General features: G+C 40.4%; 1 protein-coding gene across 2 annotated transcripts in view; it reads left to right on the forward strand.

Annotated features, from left to right (window-relative positions):
* The window catches only part of LOC117967637 (uncharacterized), a 66,402-nt gene that overhangs the window by 32,753 nt on the left and 14,664 nt on the right, over nucleotides 1–18,985 (forward strand). The window contains exons 28-34 of one of the 2 annotated variants that reach the window (XM_059015472.1): nucleotides 1,446–1,507; nucleotides 2,799–3,013; nucleotides 3,357–3,595; nucleotides 3,710–3,826; nucleotides 4,345–4,492; nucleotides 4,710–4,787; nucleotides 13,408–13,649. In XM_059015472.1, the coding sequence (XP_058871455.1) occupies nucleotides 1,446–1,507; nucleotides 2,799–3,013; nucleotides 3,357–3,595; nucleotides 3,710–3,826; nucleotides 4,345–4,492; nucleotides 4,710–4,787; nucleotides 13,408–13,649 (1,101 nt within the window). Of the gene's footprint in view, nucleotides 1–1,445; nucleotides 1,508–2,798; nucleotides 3,014–3,356; nucleotides 3,596–3,709; nucleotides 3,827–4,344; nucleotides 4,493–4,709; nucleotides 4,788–13,407; nucleotides 14,673–18,985 lie in introns of those variants that run through there. The other variant, XM_059015471.1, reaches the window with a different exon arrangement.

The raw sequence follows: 18,985 nt of genomic DNA on the forward strand, positions 1-18,985 counted from the left end.
AAACACCACTAACAGCAACAATGCCGAAGCTGAATGAGAATCAACTTTACAAAACAAGTACATCAGTAACACACATTCCCCGCCGTGGATGTGAATGGAACAGCTATCAGTCTGACAGTGTCGATTACAATTCGATCAGTGCTTTTCAAGATATATGGAAACATGTAACGTGTGCTACTATATGACCTCACCATCACCTCCACTATATAACTGCTAACCACCCTATCCTCACACTGCTTTTGTTTTGGAGCCACGACTTGGTAGCTGTCTCTGGTTTTCTGTCAGTTTTCTTTTTTCTTGTGTCTTCGAAGCAGGTCCCACTCCTGCCATTCTGCTCTCTTGCCATTTTATTTTAACTGCAATCTATGGATCAGCACACAGCTCAGCTACAGTTGGTGTTTTTGATAACCAGATCGCCTTCCCCGATTATAATACAGTGCCGTGTTTTTCAATGTAAAAAATATAGACTGGACCAAGTTTCAAAAGGGTTGATCTTGGAAAGATGTTAAGTGTCCTTCTGTACAAGAATTGATGCAATAGGCCTATATGAGTCAAATCTCTTCCCTTGGGATTGAAATTTAAAATACATACAGGGAAGGACGAGCTAACAAAATAACTGCAAAATGAGGTCAATCAATCAATCGGTCATCACAGGATGACATGAGTGGAAGGGCTGTCAGGCGGCAATGTAGGGAGACTCGGAGACAGACAACAGGTGAAAGCGCTACGGCGCTTATTTATTTACAGAACAAACACAACAAAATAAACAGTTTAAACAAAAACAGATCTCGCACACACTTTAACAAAGAAAAATCACTACACACGGAATCAGAGATCTACCCTCTCCAGAATCATAACACCCACTAAACCTGTGCTCTCAGTGCTCCCTTATATACACACCCGTGCAGCAATTTACACCCACTTAATCAATTAAACCCTCCACCACATTCTCACATGTTTTTAAAGTGCCAGTGAATTAACTCTTTAATTACCCACCACCACTACAAACACACATATACACACACTATAAACATAGGGCAGTACCCTCATTCTGCCACAATAAGAAAATACATACATGATTAAATGAAATACAGAACATTTAATTTAAAGTATAAACACAATAATGTACCATTTAGGTACATCTAGCTTAGCTTATCTTTCAGCTTATCTGTCATTTAAAAACAGTATTTAAAAAATCAGATTCATCTTTGTATTGCAACAAAGGGAAGTAAGTAAAGTAGTCTTTGTCTAGAACAAGTCTTAACAGAGGAAGATGCCATTTTGTGCAGCCCCAAGGCATGAAGTCTCACATTTTTATTGGACCTGCCGGCCAAAAGGATTTTTTTTCACAATAAAAAGGCATCTTGGGATAGAACTCATTTAAAGTTAAAACTAAATCAGCGCTTTAAACAATTGTATGAAGAATATGTGTTTATCTGTTTTAGGTCACAGAATTAACAACATTTCGGCCTACAATACACCATGAGGGACACCATAAATACTACAGGTAAAGTATGTGTTACAGTAAAAGTTAGAAAAAATGTCGACCAAGCAAAACAGTAAATGTCCGGACGTTTACCGGTAAATCTCAAGAGTAACCAAGTGCCTTTTGCTAATGACCGAATGTCTTTACAACATAAAAATGATAACGCTTTACTTCAGAGATTTACTGGTAAATCTTAAGAATAACCAAGTGCCTTTGGCTAATGACAAATGTCTCGCTTTTGCGCATTGTAAGGCTTCAGGAGTCCTGTGTAACTCCAAGTGCCAGATGAGTCTGTCATGCTGCAGTAAGTAAGTAAACCTATCTATTCACTGCCTGTCTTTGTGGCGTTTTGTGTCATAACCAAAGTGTGATTGTCTGTTGAAAAAACTAAGGTCTAAATGATTTCATTTACATTTAACGTGACGTTATTTTTCATCAAACTACTGCGTCTTTGGAGTACAATATCCTTCAACACCATGTGAATTGTTTTATACGCAAATTTACCAGAAAGTTGGTTGTTCTACATAAGTGAATCACAATATTGTTCAGTACCATGTTGAACTAGTTAAAAGCTCGTTCATGATTATTTTCTTAATGGGAAATGCGTATGCAGAAATAAATATTGTGATGAAGTGTGGGGCATTGTGGTTGAGGGCTGGTATTTTAGGTCACGGATTATACGCAGTCTGTACCCGTTTTAAGGAAATGTAGTCCTGCCAGTCTGGCGCAGCAGGACTTCAGTTCCCAGGAGGCCACAGGACAGTTGGGCAGCCATTTTAGATGGCGTAATTGTAAAATAGGTGACTGTGTATTCGATTCAACAGCTGCCTTCAATTAAACAATTGGGAGCCTTTTAAAAAGGGTAGGGTCAACCTGTTGGTTAAGGAGAGCTACGAGCTGCGAGCTCTGTGTATGCTGTGAGCTGTGAGCTGTGAGCTCTATGTGTGCTGTATGTGTGCTGTGTGAGCTGTGAGCTGTGAGCTGTGTGCTGGGTGTACTGTGTGTTGTGTGCTGTGTGCTGTGAGCTGTGTGCTGGCAGGGCCGCCGAGAGCCGTCATGGGCCCCAGGAAAGGATTGGTATGTCCCGCACCGCACCGCCCCTTATTTGGTAAATGTTGACATTTACCGGTAAAACTGACTTTTACTGTAACATATGCATTAAAATGCATTATACACCTATTGGAATAAAAAACTAGTGTGGGGCCGTATACCCAAATGTTTCGTACATGTGCTTATTTCTTCATACTTGTATCATACAGCACACCCCGTACGCAAGCAATCGTTTTTTTTAATGTTTTGTTCTGACGTCTAGGTTTTCGTTCAAGAAAGAAGGAGAATACCAGTGTGAGATCACAGCTCTGATTTTTGACATGGTGTCTCCAGCTGAAGTTGTGTATGGGACTGAGCAATGGGAGAAGTGTCCCCTAGACCAGAGCTCCCTGCTTCCTGCCGGCCCGCTGTATGATATAAACAGTCCAAGCGGAGCACTGAAGCAGCTTTCCTTCCCACATTCGGAGTGCTCCCCTGGTCAGTGGCAACTTGAAATTGCTGAAACTCAAGCTATCTTAACAATTTGTTATTTACAGTCCCTGAACTCAAATACATGAGAGGGAGCAAATAACAAGCACGAGAACAAGCAGACATGTGTCTAAAGCAGCCACAAAAGTGCAGTCCTGTTGGTGACTATCAGGTAAAACTGTAGCACATGTCACTGCAGATGAGAAAGAAACCCCACATTCGCTGGTATATTATTTCAAGAAATCCTGCATTATGTTTTAGAACCAGCAGTCTAAAGAGTTCTCTTCAGTGGCATTTTTAGTTTTGTCCTTCTCGGTTTAAACTTAAACTCCTTTCATCTTTTTTTTTCCAGAAGTTCAGAATCACTTGATGGTGGCACACTACAAGAATGACAATGTTGAGATGATTAAACCAAGCGAAGTGACAGAAACTCACATCAAAATAAAAGTCACAGAAATGTCTCTCTTTGGTCTTGTGAGAAGATGGCTGAAATATAAAAGTAAAGCTCAGGTGCTTCTGTTTCTCAGGCAGCTGACTGAGAGAAAGAAGCTGAATGTTTTCTTGCTCTCCTCAAATATTGTTTTAGATGATGTAAGTAAAAAACTGGAGAAGCTAAATATTTTCAATACTATTAAATAGTCATTCATTTTTTGACCAGCTCTTACTATTCCAGGTTTAATGAACACTTTTTTCACCCCTTCAAAGGTGCAAGAGAAACAAAAAGACAGTATTTTCATTGAGACAAGTTCACGCTGTGTTGTGTTGGAAGAGGAAAAGTACAGCGTTTCATGTGACCAGGAAAATGCTCATGTACAACCAGACGTAAGCTAAGCTTTTAACATTTACTTTATATAGACTGGCCTTCTGAAACACAAAGCTGTTTGTAATGTAATATGCCACGATGTAAAATATAAGCATTTTAGCTGATATTTTTCACGTCTAGTGGAATCCATAACCATTTTGATATTCCCACAATTGTAGTTCTGCAGGTTTTATTTTCACCATGACCTGACATGGCAGACACAGTATTACCATTCCAATGATATATCGATTGGTTCTCATGGTTTAGCCCTGAGTGGGTTCTGTGTGGGATATGCAAAGAAAGCTTTCCCCAGTATACAGTACTTTACTAAATTGAATGGTAACATGGAATTGAACAAATCACTACATGGTAGCTCATGTGTCCACCAATAACAAAATAACAGCGAAATTATTTGTCACAGGATATACATGTTTGCTTTTCTGATTAGGTTGGGTAATAAATACTATGTGTAGGAACTTGAACACAAGTAGACCAAAACTAAACCTAATAAAAGATTTGTTTCTCTTCACTTTTGCAGACATATGATTTTGTAAGAGACTACGGTCCCAACTTCCACCCAACATTTGAAATCTTTTTGAACAATGACGTAAAAGGTCTGACTCTTGAAGTTTTCAAAAGCACCAAAAGAGATGCTTCGGTCTGGTCTCGCAGAGTATGGCTTGATGGTAAGAGGGTTCATTTGTAATTAAGTGACCTAAAAAACTAACAATCATTAAATTGCCAGCTTTTGATAATGCCATACCTGAATTTGAATTCAATAATAACTATTTTAAATAAGTGAATCTTTTCAACTGGAATTTCTTTGTTTTTCAACTGGAAATACAAATGTGGAAAACTTCAATAATGCTATTATTAAATGTAAATTATTTTTTTTCCCTGCAGAGACCGCCAGGTGTACCAGTAACTATGTGCAATCTGAAACGGCTGCCATAAAACCGAGACCTACCCCATTACAAGCAGGTTTGTTAATAATCTATTTCTTAGCAGACGCCCTTATCCAGGGCGACTTACAAGATATCACATTATTTTTACATACAATTACCCATTTATACAGTTGGGTTTTTTTTTTACTGGAGCAATCTAGGTAAAGTACCTTGCTCAAGGGTACAGCAGCAGTGTCCCCACCGGGGATTGAACCCATGACCCTCTGGTCAAGAGTCCAGAGCCCTAACCACTACTCCACACTGCTGCCCTGTTGTTGTTTCTATACTCACTTTTTTGATGCCTCATTCTGCTGAATGGTTAATCTATGCAGCTGATGACTGTAATGAACTCAGCATGTTTATATTTTAAATATTTAGCAAGTGTTGTGTATGGAATTGGTGACCACACTTTTAATTTACAGTTGTAATATGGAAACAGCATGCTGCAGCTCCCATGCTCAGCATGCTGTTTCCATACTCTACAGGAAGCACTGTCATATATTTTAAGTATTTTTATTAGCACAATCTGAGAGCAAAACAACATGCTGCAGCTCCCATGCTCAGTGTTAGTGAAGTCCTGATCTGACAGCATGCTGCAGCTCCCATGCTCAGTGTTAGTGAAGTCCTTATCTGACAGCATGCTGCAGCTCCCATGCTCAGTGTTAGTGAAGTCCTGATCTGACAGCATGCTGCAGCTCCCATGCTCAGTGTTAGTGAAGTCTTGATCTGACAGCATGCTGCAGCTCCCATGCTCAGTGTTAGTGAAGTCTTGATCTGACAGCATGCTGCAGCTCCCATGCTCAGTGTTAGTGAAGTCCTAATCTGACAGCATGCTGCAGCTCCCATGCTCAGTGTTAGTGGAGTCCTGATCTGACAGCATGCTGCAGCTCCCATGCTCAGTGTTAGTGAAGTCCTGATCTGACAGCATGTAACACACACAGCGCTTATGATTACATGTTACCGTTTATTTTTCAGTAACAAGTTAATTGCAGTGAGTTCGTTCTACTGTATTTACGATATTATATACACTACAGGAAGCACTGTCATATATTTTAGATATTTTTATTAGCACAATCTGAGAGCAAAATTTACTGAGTGGGGTTTTTTTGGGGTTTTTTTTTACAATAAAATATGGACAAGAAGTAGCAAACACATGTTGGTGTTCGTCTATTCATGACTGATGGTAAAAAGCCACAAATGTTCAGTACAAAAGCTTCAAACTTTACCTAATCAGGACAGACCTTTTAGTTTGTTTGCTAGTTTTGTTAATACCAGTAATATCCAGCCATGAAAAATGAAGAGGCACTATTAGAAGAGCACCAATTAAAATACAGAACAGATCATTTTATTCCACCGCCTTCATTCTGCATGTTGAAGTAGAAAGAAGTCTTAGTTAATCGGCTCGTTTCACTTTTTAATAAAAATAGTCGGCAAAAAACATATTTAAAGGCAGGTACAAGGAGAGAAGTGGGGGCTACAGAGACTCGACGTAAATAAATAGACACAGTTTATCACATGCTGTCGAGCTGCAGACTGTTGACTCAACTTGAAACAGCCATGTATACACATGGCCTATTCACAGAGCCCAGTGCTTGGGACTCGGCTGTGGCGACGCCGCAGAATCCCTATATATATATATATATATATATATATATATATATATATACAGTACTGTGCAAAAGTTTTAGGCAGGTGTGAAAAAATGCGGTAAAGTAAGAATGCTTTCAAAAATAGACATGTTAATAGATTATATTTATCAATTAACAAAATGCAAAGTGAGTGAACAGAAGAGAAATCTACATCAAATCAATATTTGGTGTGACCACCCTTTGCCTTCAAAACAGCATCAATTCTTCTAGGTACACTTGCACACAGTTTTTGAAGGAACTCGGCAGGTAGGTTGGCCCAAACATCTTGGAGAACTAACCACAGTTCTTCTGTGGATTTAGGCAGCCTCAGTTGCTTCTCTCTCTTCATGTAATCCCAGACAGACTGGATGATGTTGAGATCAGGGCTCTGTGGGGGCCATACCATCACTTCCAGGACTCCTTGTTCTTCTTTACGCTGAAGATAGTTCTTAATGACTTTCGCTGTATGTTTGGGGTCGTTGTCATGCTGCAGAATAAATTTGGGGCCAATCAGATGCCTCCCTGATGGTATTGCATGATGGATAAGTATCTGCCTGTACTTCTCAGCATTGAGGAGACCATTAATTCTGACCAAATCCCCAACTCCATTTGCAGAAATGCAGCCCCAAACTTGCAAGGAACCTCCACCATGCTTCACTGTTACCTGCAGACATTCATTCGTGTACCGCTCTCCAGCCCTTCGGCGAACAAACTGCCTTCTGCTACAGCCAAATATTTCAAATTTTGACTCATCAGTCCAGAGCACCTGCTGCCATTTTTCTGCACCCCAGTTCCTGTGTTTTCATACATAGTTGAGTCGCTTGGCCTTGTTTCCATGTCGGAGGTATGGCTTTTTGGCTGCAAGTCTTCCATGAAGGCCACTTCTGACCAGACTTCTCCGGACAGTAGATGGGTGTACCAGGGTCCCACTGTTTTCTGCCAACCCCTGTCTGCCTTGAAATTTCTGCCTGGGAGAGACCTTGCTGATGCAGTATAAATACCTTGTGTCTTGTTGCTGTGCTCAGTCTTGCCATGGTGTATGACTTTTGACAGTAAACTGTCTTCAGCAACCTCACCTTGTTAGCTGAGTTTGGCTGTTCCTCACCCAGTTTTATTCCTCCTACACAGCTGTTTCTGTTTCAGTTAATGATTGTGTTTCAACCTACATATTGAATTGATGATCATTAGCACCTGTTTGGTATAATTGTTTAATCATACACCTGACTATATGCCTACAAAATCCCTGACTTTGTGCAAGTGTACCTAGAAGAATTGATGCTGTTTTGAAGGCAGAAGGTGGTCACACCAAATATGGATTTGATTTAGATTTTTCTTCTGTTCACTCACTTTGCATTTAGTTAATTGATAAATATAATCTATTAACATGTCTATTTTTGAAAGCATTCTTACTTTACAGCATTTTTTCACACCTGCCTAAAACTTTTGCACAGTACTGTGTATATATATATATATATACAGTGCCTTGCGAAAGTATTCGGCCCCCTTGAACTTTGCGACCTTTTGCCACATTTCAGGCTTCAAACATAAAGATATGAAACTGTAATTTTCTGTGAAGAATCAACAACAAGTGGGACACAATCATGAAGTGGAACGAAATTTATTGGATATTTCAAACTTTTTTAACAAATAAAAAACTGAAAAATTGGGCGTGCAAAATTATTCAGCCCCTTTACTTTCAGTGCAGCAAACTCTCTCCAGAAGTTCAGTGAGGATCTCTGAATGGTCCAATGTTGACCTAAATGACTAATGATGATAAATAGAATCCACCTGTGTGTAATCAAGTCTCCGTATAAATGCACCTGCACTGTGATAGTCTCAGAAGTCCGTTTAAAGCGCAGAGAGCATCATGAAGAACAAGGAACACACCAGGCAGGTCCGAGATACTGTTGTGGAGAAGTTTAAAGCCGGATTTGGATACAAAAAGATTTCCCAAGCTTTAAACATCCCAAGGAGCACTGTGCAAGCGATAATATTGAAATGGAAGGAGTATCAGACCACTGCAAATCTACCAAGACCTGGCCGTCCCTCTAAACTTTCAGCTCATACAAGGAGAAGACTGATCAGAGATGCAGCCAAGAGGCCCATGATCACTCTGGATGAACTGCAGAGATCTACAGCTGAGGTGGGAGACTCTGTCCATAGGACAACAATCAGTCGTATACTGCACAAATCTGGCCTTTATGGAAGAGTGGCAAGAAGAAAGCCATTTCTTAAAGATATCCATAAAAAGTGTCGTTTACAGTTTGCCACAAGCCACCTGGGAGACACACCAAACATGTGGAAGAAGGTGCTCTGGTCAGATGAAACCAAAATCGAACTTTTTGGCAACAATGCAAAACGTTATGTTTGGCGTAAAAGCAACACAGCTCATCACCCTGAACACACCATCCCCACTGTCAAACATGGTGGTGGCAGCATCATGGTTTGGGCCTGCTTTTCTTCAGCAGGGACAGGGAAGATGGTTAAAATTGATGGGAAGATGGATGGAGCCAAATACAGGACCATTCTGGAAGAAAACCTGATGGAGTCTGCAAAAGACCTGAGACTGGGACGGAGATTTGTCTTCCAACAAGACAATGATCCAAAACATAAAGCAAAATCTACAATGGAATGGTTCACAAATAAACATATCCAGGTGTTAGAATGGCCAAGTCAAAGTCCAGACCTGAATCCAATCGAGAATCTGTGGAAAGAACTGAAAACTGCTGTTCACAAATGCTCTCCATCCAACCTCACTGAGCTCGAGCTGTTTTGCAAGGAGGAATGGGCAAAAATTTCAGTCTCTCGATGTGCAAAACTGATAGAGACATACCCCAAGCGACTTACAGCTGTAATCGCAGCAAAAGGTGGCGCTACAAAGTATTAACTTAAGGGGGCTGAATAATTTTGCACGCCCAATTTTTCAGTTTTTTATTTGTTAAAAAAGTTTGAAATATCCAATAAATTTCGTTCTACTTCATGATTGTGTCCCACTTGTTGTTGATTCTTCACAAAAAATTACAGTTTCATATCTTTATGTCTGAAGCCTGAAATGTGGCAAAAGGTCGCAAAGTTCAAGGGGGCCGAATACTTTCGCAAGGCACTGTATATATATATATATACATATATGGACTTGGGAATGCATGTATGCATACAATGAGGGATGAAATACATTTTATTTTGCTGCAAAACAATGTGTAAAAGAGTCTAAATAAATAATTAGTATGATTTTAACCGAGGCCCGTGCCTTGGGTGCCTCATAGCTGGCAACGGCCTTGTGTGTGTGTGTGTGTGTGTGCCTCATATATATATATATATACAGTGCCTTGCAAAAGTATTCAGACCCCTGACCAATTCTCTCATATTACTGAATTACAAATGGTACATTGAAATTTTGTTCTGTTTGATATTTTATTTTAAAACACTGAAACTCAAAATCAATTATTGTAAGATGACATTGGTTTGATGTTGGGAAATATTTTTCTAAGAAAAATAAAAAAACTTAAATATCTTGCTTGCATAAGTATTCAACCCCTGTGCTGTGGAAGCTCCCAGTTTACACCGATTAAAGAAATTGCCCTAACGAGGACACAATTACCTTACCATTGGCCTCCACCTGTGAACCATTAAAGTTGCTGTCACATTTTCTGGATAAAAACCCCACTGTTGAAGGATCATTGGTCAGGCTGTGAATTGAAGGAAAATGAAGACCAAAGAGCATTCTACAGAAGTTAGAGATAAAGTAATACAAATGCATAGATTAGGGAAAGGGTACAAAATAATATCCAAGTGTTTGGTTTATCCCAGTGAGCACAGTTGGATCAATAATCAGGAAGTGGAAGCTGCATCACACCACCCAGGCACTGCCAAGAAAAGGTCGTCCCTCAAAACTCAGCGCTCAAAGAAGAAGGAGACTTGCGAGAGAAGCCACAGAGAGGCCAACAATCACTTTGAAGGAGCTACAGAGTTCAGTGGCTGGGAGTGGAGTAATGGTGCATCAGTCAACCATAACAAGAGCTCTGCATAACATTGCCCTGTATGGGAGAGTGGCAAGAAAGAAGCCATTACTCAAAAAGTACCATCTGAAAGCACATCTGGAGTTTGCCAGAAAGTATGAGAGTGACCCAGCAGCGATGTGGGAAAAGGTTTTGTGGTCAGATGAGACCAAGATAGAGCTTTTTGGCCAAAACTCAAAGCGCTATGTGTGGCGCAAACCTAACACTGCCCATGCCTCAAGACACACCATCCCTACAGTGAAGTATGGTGGTGGCAGCATCATGCTGTGGGGATGCTTCTCATCAGCAGGGACTGGGCATCTTGTTAAAATTGAAGGGAAAATGGATGGAGCAAAATACAGGGAAATACTGCAAGAGAACCTGCTTCAGTCCGCTAAAAAACTGAAGCTTGGGAGGAAATTCACCTTTCAGCAGGACAATGATCCCAAGCACAAGGCGAAAGCAACATTGGAGTGGCTCAAGAACAAAAAGGTGAATGTCCTACAGTGGCCCAGTCAAAGTCCTGATCTCAATCCCATTGAGAATCTGTGGCACTATTTGAAAATTGCGGTCCACAAGCGTCGTCCAACCAACCTGAACAACCTGGAGCAAATCTGCCAAAATCACTCCTACACTGTGTGCAAAGCTGGTACATACTTACCCCAAAAGACTTAAAGCTGTTATTGCAGAAAAAGGTGGCTCTACCAAATATTAATATGTGGGGGTTGAATATCTATGCAAGCAAGATATTTCAGTTTTTTATTTCTTAAAAATATTTCCCAACATAAAACCAATGTCACCTTACAATAATTGATTTTGAATTTCAGTGTTTTAAAATAAAATATCAAACAGAAAAACATTTCAATGTACCATTTGTAATTCAGTAATATGAGAGAATTGGTCAGAGGTCTGAATACTTTTGCAAGGCACTATATATATATATATATATATATATATATATATATATATATATATATATATATATATATACACACAGTACTGTGCAAAAGTTTTAGGCAGGTGTGAAAAAATGCTGTAAAGTAAGAATGCTTTCAAAAATAGACATGTTAATAGATTATATTTATCAATTAACTAAATGCAAAGAGAGTGAACAGAAGAAAAATCAGTCAGGTATACAGTCAGGTGTATGATTAAACAATTATACCAAACAGGTGCTAATGATCATCAATTCAATATGTAGGTTGAAACACAATCATTAACTGAAACAGAAACAGCTGTGTAGGAGGAATAAAACTTGGTGAGGAACAGCCAAACTCAGCTAACAAGGTGAGGTTGCTGAAGACAGTTTACTGTCAAAAGTCATACACCATGGCAAGACTGAGCACAACAACAAGACACAAGGTAGTTATACTGCATCAGCAAGGTCTCTCCCAGGCAGAAATTTCAAGGCAGACCGGGGTTTCCAGATGTGCTGTCCAAGCTCTTTTGAAGAAGCACAAAGAAACAGGCAACGTTGAGGACCGTAGACGCAGCGGTCGGCCAAGGAAACTTACTGCAGCAGATGAAAGACACATCATGCTTACTTCCCTTCGCAATCGGAAGATGTCCAGCAGTGCCATCAGCTCAGAATTGGCAGAAAACAGTGGGACCCTGGTACACCCATCTACTGTCCGGAGAAGTCTGGTCGGAAGTGGCCTTCATGGAAAACTTGCGGCCAAAAAGCCATACCTCTGATGTGGAAACAAGGCCAAGCGACTCAACTATGTACGAAATCACAGGAACTGGGGTGCAGAAAAATGGCAGCAGGTGCTCTGGACTGATGAGTCAAAATTTGAAATATTTGGCTGTAGCAGAAGGCAGTTTGTTCGCCGAAGGGCTGGAGAGCGGCAACAGTGAAGCATGGTGGAGGTTCCTTGCAAGTTTGGGGCTGCATTTCTGCGAATGGAGTTGGGGATTTGGTCAGAATTAATGGTCTCCTCAGTGCTGAGAAGTACAGGCAGATACTTATCCATCATGCAATACCATCAGGGAGGCATCTGGCCCCAAATTTATTCTGCAGCATGACAACAACCCCAAACATACAGTGAAAGTAATTAAGAACTATCTTCAGCGTAAAGAAGAACAAGGAGTCCTGGAAGTGATGGTATGGCCCCCACAGAGCCCTGATCTCAACATCATCGAGTCTGTCTGGGATTACATGAAGAGAGAGAAGCAACTGAGGCTGCGTAAATCCATAGAAGAACTGTGGTTAGTTTTCCAAGATGTTTGGGCCAACCTACCTGCCGAGTTCCTTCAAAAACTGTGTGCAAGTGTACCTAGAAGAATTGATGCTGTTTTGAAGGCAAAGGGTGGTCACACCAAATATTGATTTGATGTAGATTTTTCTTCTGTTCACTCACTTTGCATTTTGTTAATTGATAAATATAAACTATTAACATGTCTATTTTTGAAAGCATTCTTACTTTACAGCACTTTTTCACACCTGCCTAAAACTTTTGCACAGTACTGTGTACTGTGTATGTATGTGTATATATATATATATATAGGTATAGATATAGATATATAGAGAGAGAGAGATCTATATCTATAGATAGATAGATAGATTTAGTTTTATTTTCTTAGGTTTCCCTGGTAAGTGGCAATCACTTTTCTTTCAACACCAGATAACACACCATGTTGAGTACGTGTTGTAGACTATAGCCAAGAGAAGAGACCTGTATTAATAGCCAAAGAAAATCCTGCTATTATGTAAACCTATATTAACAAATGGAAAGAAAATACAATCGTAAATGCTATAAAGTGACCCCATTAGAAACTCCCATTGCATTGAGGTTTGAATGTACTCCCAGCTAAATTCAGGACTCAAACATCCAGTTTTAATGCAATCTCTATTTGTTTTGCTTTTTTAATACAGACACAAAAAAACATACACATTAACTACCAGGGCTGGAGTATTCTTGCTGTATTTTGAGTGCTGGATTAATGATGGCTTGTTGTGTCTCAGGTGAGAGGTTGAAGGCTCTGCGTTGCTGTATTTTGAGTGCTAGATTAATGATTGCTTGTTGTGTCTCAGGTGAGAGGTTGAAGGCTCTGCGTTGCTGTATTTTGAGTGCTGGATTAATGATGGCTTGTTGTGTCTCAGGTGAGAGGTTGAAGGCGGTGCGGACGAGGCTCATCGAGGGGCTGAACGCCTCAGTAATCCGGGACCTGCTGGATGACATGCTGCACATGAATGTGTTGAACGATGGCGAGGTGGAGCGTGTGAAAGAGGGGCAGACCTGCACCAAGGACAAGGCCAGCTGCCTGATCGACATGGTGAGGAAAAAGGGGAGTTCTGCAAGCGAGAAACTCATCTCAAAACTTGCAGAGAGGGACCCTGTCTTATACGTCACTCTTGGACTTCACAGGCAGTCAGTCGACTAAGAAGCAAATAACTGCTTATAATAGATTCTTCAATATAAAACTTGAATCCATCAAAACAGAACAAAAAAATAACCCTTGGATATGTAGCCTATTCAAAATCCAGTGTCACTGCACACTATTGTCTCCATAGAAAAGCATTGCACTCCGCTGTATCAGGAAAGCTCAACCAGCTTGTATTCAACCTCCAGTCTTGCAGGACTGGCGGAGGTGGGTTTCATTTACAAGGCAGGGTGAATTATCCTAATATATTCTCCAAGGCCCGGATCAAATCAAAACTTTGACAACCCGCTAATCATAATTTACAAAACTATACTTAATAGTGTTTTCTTTTTTTGTAAGAATCTTATTTCTTCTACTCATCTACTACTTCTACTCATAAAAACACCTGCCCTGAGTCAATTTCTTTTTTTTTCAAAGCCCACTTTAATGACTAAACGTAAAAATAGAGGTGCTGTCTAATCTACTGGGATTAGTAAAATAAACCATAGCATGGTAGTATTGGCGGACTGTCAATCAAAACACAAATCCGCAAATCACAGCTGACAGATTGTCTATCTGGAGGTGGGACTCAGAGCGAGCGCTCTGGCAATAGGTCATTGTTAAGGTCATGTGATTGTTCTGCTGAGAGAGATAATATTAACTAACAGAGCGTAAAAATTCACAATTTAAAAAAATGACATGCTTTTGGGATATTAATTTAAGTGTGTTTATGGAATGTTTTTGCTTATGAGTTGTAACTAATACATTTGTACTGTGGGCTAAGTTTTGAGACTTAGATGTGTTTTTTTATAGAAACGTTTTCATACTAACTTTTGTACTTGATAACATTTAAAATTCATTTAAAAATCCAATTGATGTCTATGATTAATATGTTTTTGTGACTAATTTGAAGCTATTAAATATATTTCAGTATCATCTAGAGTTATTAATCAAATTTATTCATCTTGTTACACAATTGATTTATTAAAATGTTTAGATATACTGTTACTTGATTACTTGATTGATTACTGTCTTGTTCACAGTCATCTTAAAATAACGTTAGGATATGTTTTGTTGAAAAAGAATATGTTTTTGACCGATTCAGATTTTGCTGCTGATGTGTTTATTTCAAAAGGTTTTCTTTCAGTTGTGCTGCAGCAGCACTGTGTGTTATATTTATTTATTATTTTTATTTTTTGGGGGAGGGGGGGATTCCGGTGTCTACTTCACAGTCTTAAAATCCTAAATCCTAAATCCTAGCTCCAGCACTCATGGAAAGTGTCATACACCCATGTATCTGGAGTTTTGTTTATCCAATAAGACTCCAGTTATATATGGAACCTTGTCCACTCCCCACAATATCTCCCAGGTTATTTGGGAGTTGATCTAAAACTGGGCACCATATGTTCAGAAAGACTCCTCATCCTCCATCAATACAGCACTCAATCTTTCAGGGGGAGGGCTTTAAAAATCTCCCCATACCACTGATTGACGGTCGGTGGGTTGTCTCAAATCCAGTTTATCAAAATGAATTTTCTGGCAACAAACAGCTTTCTAATCAGTTTCAGTTGGGCGGGACTTAGCGTAATCCAATTGGGACGCATGCCCAGAATAAAGAGCCTGGGATCCTTGTCCAACCTGCAATCAAACATGATCTCCAATTCCAGCTGAATCCCATTCCAAAAGGAAGTTATCACTGGGCATGTCCTGAAGCAATGGAGAGGAGTTCTAATGTCCTTTGTACATTCGGAGCAGGTTGGTGAGATCCATGGGTCTATTTTATGAGATATAAGGTGTTCTATGCACACAATGCTAAATCTTATACTTGCTGTATTGCACAAGCCTCCTCTTCAGGTGATCCACCCAGATCCCTCTGCCAAGATCCAGGACCCCATTGACATTACATATAACACAGGGAGTCACTGAGTAGAAATTAGACATGCATTTTTTGGAATTCATCGATTTTAAAAGAATATTGTCCACGTGGGTCAGCACAGGTAATCCTGGAGAGAGCACACTATTTGTATGTAAAAAAAAATGTCTACACCGTAGAAAACCATAAGTTTTTACTTGGAATATCATATTTATTGTATCATATACATTATTGTATTGATCATATAAGTCGGCAATACACAAAACTGTTTTCAAATTGCATATGTTACTGACAGTATCACTCGTTGACTTATAATAATGGGATACTGTGGCAAAGTGGTAATTAGTAGCAGGTGTATAGCAGGTGCGGTGCGGGTGCAGTAATCCCAAGAACAAACAGACAGCAAAGTATGGCTGAAATGGTTGATTTAATGATTATTAATCCAATGGTCTGATGACCAGCCAGCAAATAATAATGAACAGGCAATACTCAACAATGTGTATTGCACAGTAGTCAAAAAGGTTGCAGTCCTGCCTGGACGTCGCCGGTTCGAGTCCAGGCTATTCCACAGCCGACCGTAGACGGGAGCTTCCAGGGGGCGGCGCTCAATTGGCCGAGCATCGTCCGGGGGAAGGAGGGTTAGGTCGGCCAGGGTGTCCTCGGCTCACCGCGCACTAGCGACCCCTGTAGTCTGGCCGGGCGGCTGCCGGCTTGCCTGTAAGCTGCCCAGAGCTGCGTTGTCCTCCGACGCTGTAGCTCTGAGGCGGCTGCACGGTGGGTCTGCAGTGTGTAAAGAAGCGGGCGGCTGACGGCACACGCTTCGGAGGACAGCGTGTGTTCATCTTCGCCCCTCCCGAGTCAGCGCAGGGGTGGTAGCGGTGAGCTGAGCATAATAAAAATAATTGGGCATTTCAAATTGGGGAGAAAATAATAAAAACTAATTGGCAACGACTAAATTATAAAAAAAAAATATATAAAAAAAATAGGTTGCAGTCCTGTAAATAATAAGCACAGTACTAACACACAATTAGACACACACACGATCACAAGTCCAAAGTGAGTGCTCTCAGTGCTTGTGTTGAAATACAATATAATACGTGCTATTCTTGTGAACAAGTGCTGATAACAATGTTAATCAAGACTGTAGTGCAGTGTTGATCCGGTTTTGTGCTGGCCCTTGGCGACAGCTCCGGATTCATGTTTAGCCGTCTCGTGCTATATAACAAAAACACAAACAGTTACTAAACAGACACAAACAAACAAACAAAACACTCACAAATATTTTCCAGTAGGCTTTCTCTGCGTCTCACACGGTCCTTCTAGTCTCTCAATAAAAACCAAGCAAAGGAAAAGATTTCGATTCTCCGGCCCCTTTATGCTATCATGCATGACCCCTTGGTAAACGATTGCAGCTGACTCTATTGCCTGCAGCTGCTACCTCGTTTACCTTCCGGGTCAATACATTCCTGGAATAGAGTCTTGCCTTCCAGGCTGACCGACTTCCCGACCCAGGAAATGAACTGTCAGGCCAGCCCGTCCAAAGCCTTTCCCTTTCGCTACTTAGCGCCCTCACAGGTCGGGAGGGAGATTTACAACCAGAACTCATTATACAGACGTGCTCAAATTTGTTGGTACCCTTACAGCTCATTGAAATAATGCTTCATTCCTCCTGAAAAGTGATGAAATTAAAAGCTATTTTATCATGTATACTTGCATGCTTTGGTATGTCATAGAATAAAGCAAAGAAGCTGTGAAAAGAGATGAATTATTGCTTATTCTACAAAGATATTCTAAAATGGCCTGGACACATTTGTCGGTACCCCTTAGAAAAGATAATAAATAATTGGATTATAGTGATATTTCAAACGAATTAGTTTCTTTAATTAGTATCACACATGTCTCCAATCCTGTAATCAGTCATTCAGCCTATTTAAATGGAGAAAAGTAGTCACTGTGCTGTTTGGTATCATTGTGTGCACCACACTGAACATGGACCAGAGAAAGCAAAGGAGAGAGTTGTCTGAGGAGATCAGAAAGAAAATAATAGACAAGCATGGTAAAGGTAAAGGCTACAAGACCATCTCCAAGCAGCCTGATGTTCCTGTGACAACAGTTGCAAATATTATTAAGAAGTTTAAAGTCTATGGAACTGTAGCCAACCTCCCTGGGCGCGGCCGCAAGAGGAAAATCGACCCCAGATTGAACAGAAAGATAGTGGGAATGGTAGAAAAAGAACCAAGGATAACTGCCAAAGAGATACAAGTTGAACTCCAAGGTGAAGGTACGTCAGTTTCTGATCGCACCATCCGTCGCTTTTTGAGCGAAAGTGGGCTCCATGGAAGAAGACCCAGGAGGACGCCACTTTTGAAAGAAAAACATAAAAAAGCCAGACTGGAATTTGCTAAAATGCATATTGACAAGCCACAATCCTTCTGGGAGAATGTCCTTTGGACAGATGAGTCAAAACTGGAGCTTTTTGGCAAGTCACATCAGCTCTATGTTCACAGACGAAAAAATGAAGCTTTCAAAGAAAAGAACACCATACCTACAGTGAAACATGGAGGAGGCTCGGTTATGTTTTGGGGCTGCTTTGCTGCGCCTGACACAGGGTGCCTTGAATCTGTGCAGGATACAATGGAATCTCAAGACTATCAAGGCATTCTGGAACGAAACGTACTGCCCAGTGTCAGAAAGCTCTGTCTCAGTCGCAGGTCATGGGTCCTCCAACAGGATAATGACCCAAAACACACAGCTAAAAGCACCCAAGAATGGATAAGAACAAAACATTGGACTATTCTGAAGTGGCCTTCTATGAGTCCTGATCTGAATCCTATTGAACATCTATGGAAAGAGCTGAAACTTGCAGTCTGGAGAAGGCACCCATCAAACCTGAGACAGCTGGAGCAGTTTGCTCAGGAAGAGTGGGCCAAACTACCTGTTAACAGAAGTCTCATTGAGAGCTACAGAAAACAATTGATTGCAGTGATTGCCTCTAAAGGTTGTGCAACAAAATATTAGGTTAGCGGTCCCATCATTTTTGTCCATGCCATTTTCATTTGTTTTATTATTTACAATATTATGTTGAATAAAAAATCAAAAGCAAAGTCTGATTTCTATTAAATATGGAATAAACAATAAGAACATAAGAACATAAGAAAGTTTACAAACGAGAGGAGGCCATTCAGCCCATCTTGCTCGTTTGGTTGTTAGTAGCTTATTGATCCCAGAATCTCATCAAGCAGCTTCTTGAAGGATCCCAGGGTGTCAGCTTCAACAATATTACTGGGGAGTTGGTTCCAGACCCTCACAATTCTCTGTGTAAAAAAGTGCCTCCTATTTTCTCTTCTGAATGCCCCTTTATCTAATCTCCATTTAT

Source organism: Acipenser ruthenus, chromosome 50 (assembly GCF_902713425.1).
Source record: "Acipenser ruthenus chromosome 50, fAciRut3.2 maternal haplotype, whole genome shotgun sequence".
NCBI classification, from domain to species: Eukaryota; Metazoa; Chordata; class Actinopteri; order Acipenseriformes; family Acipenseridae; genus Acipenser; species Acipenser ruthenus.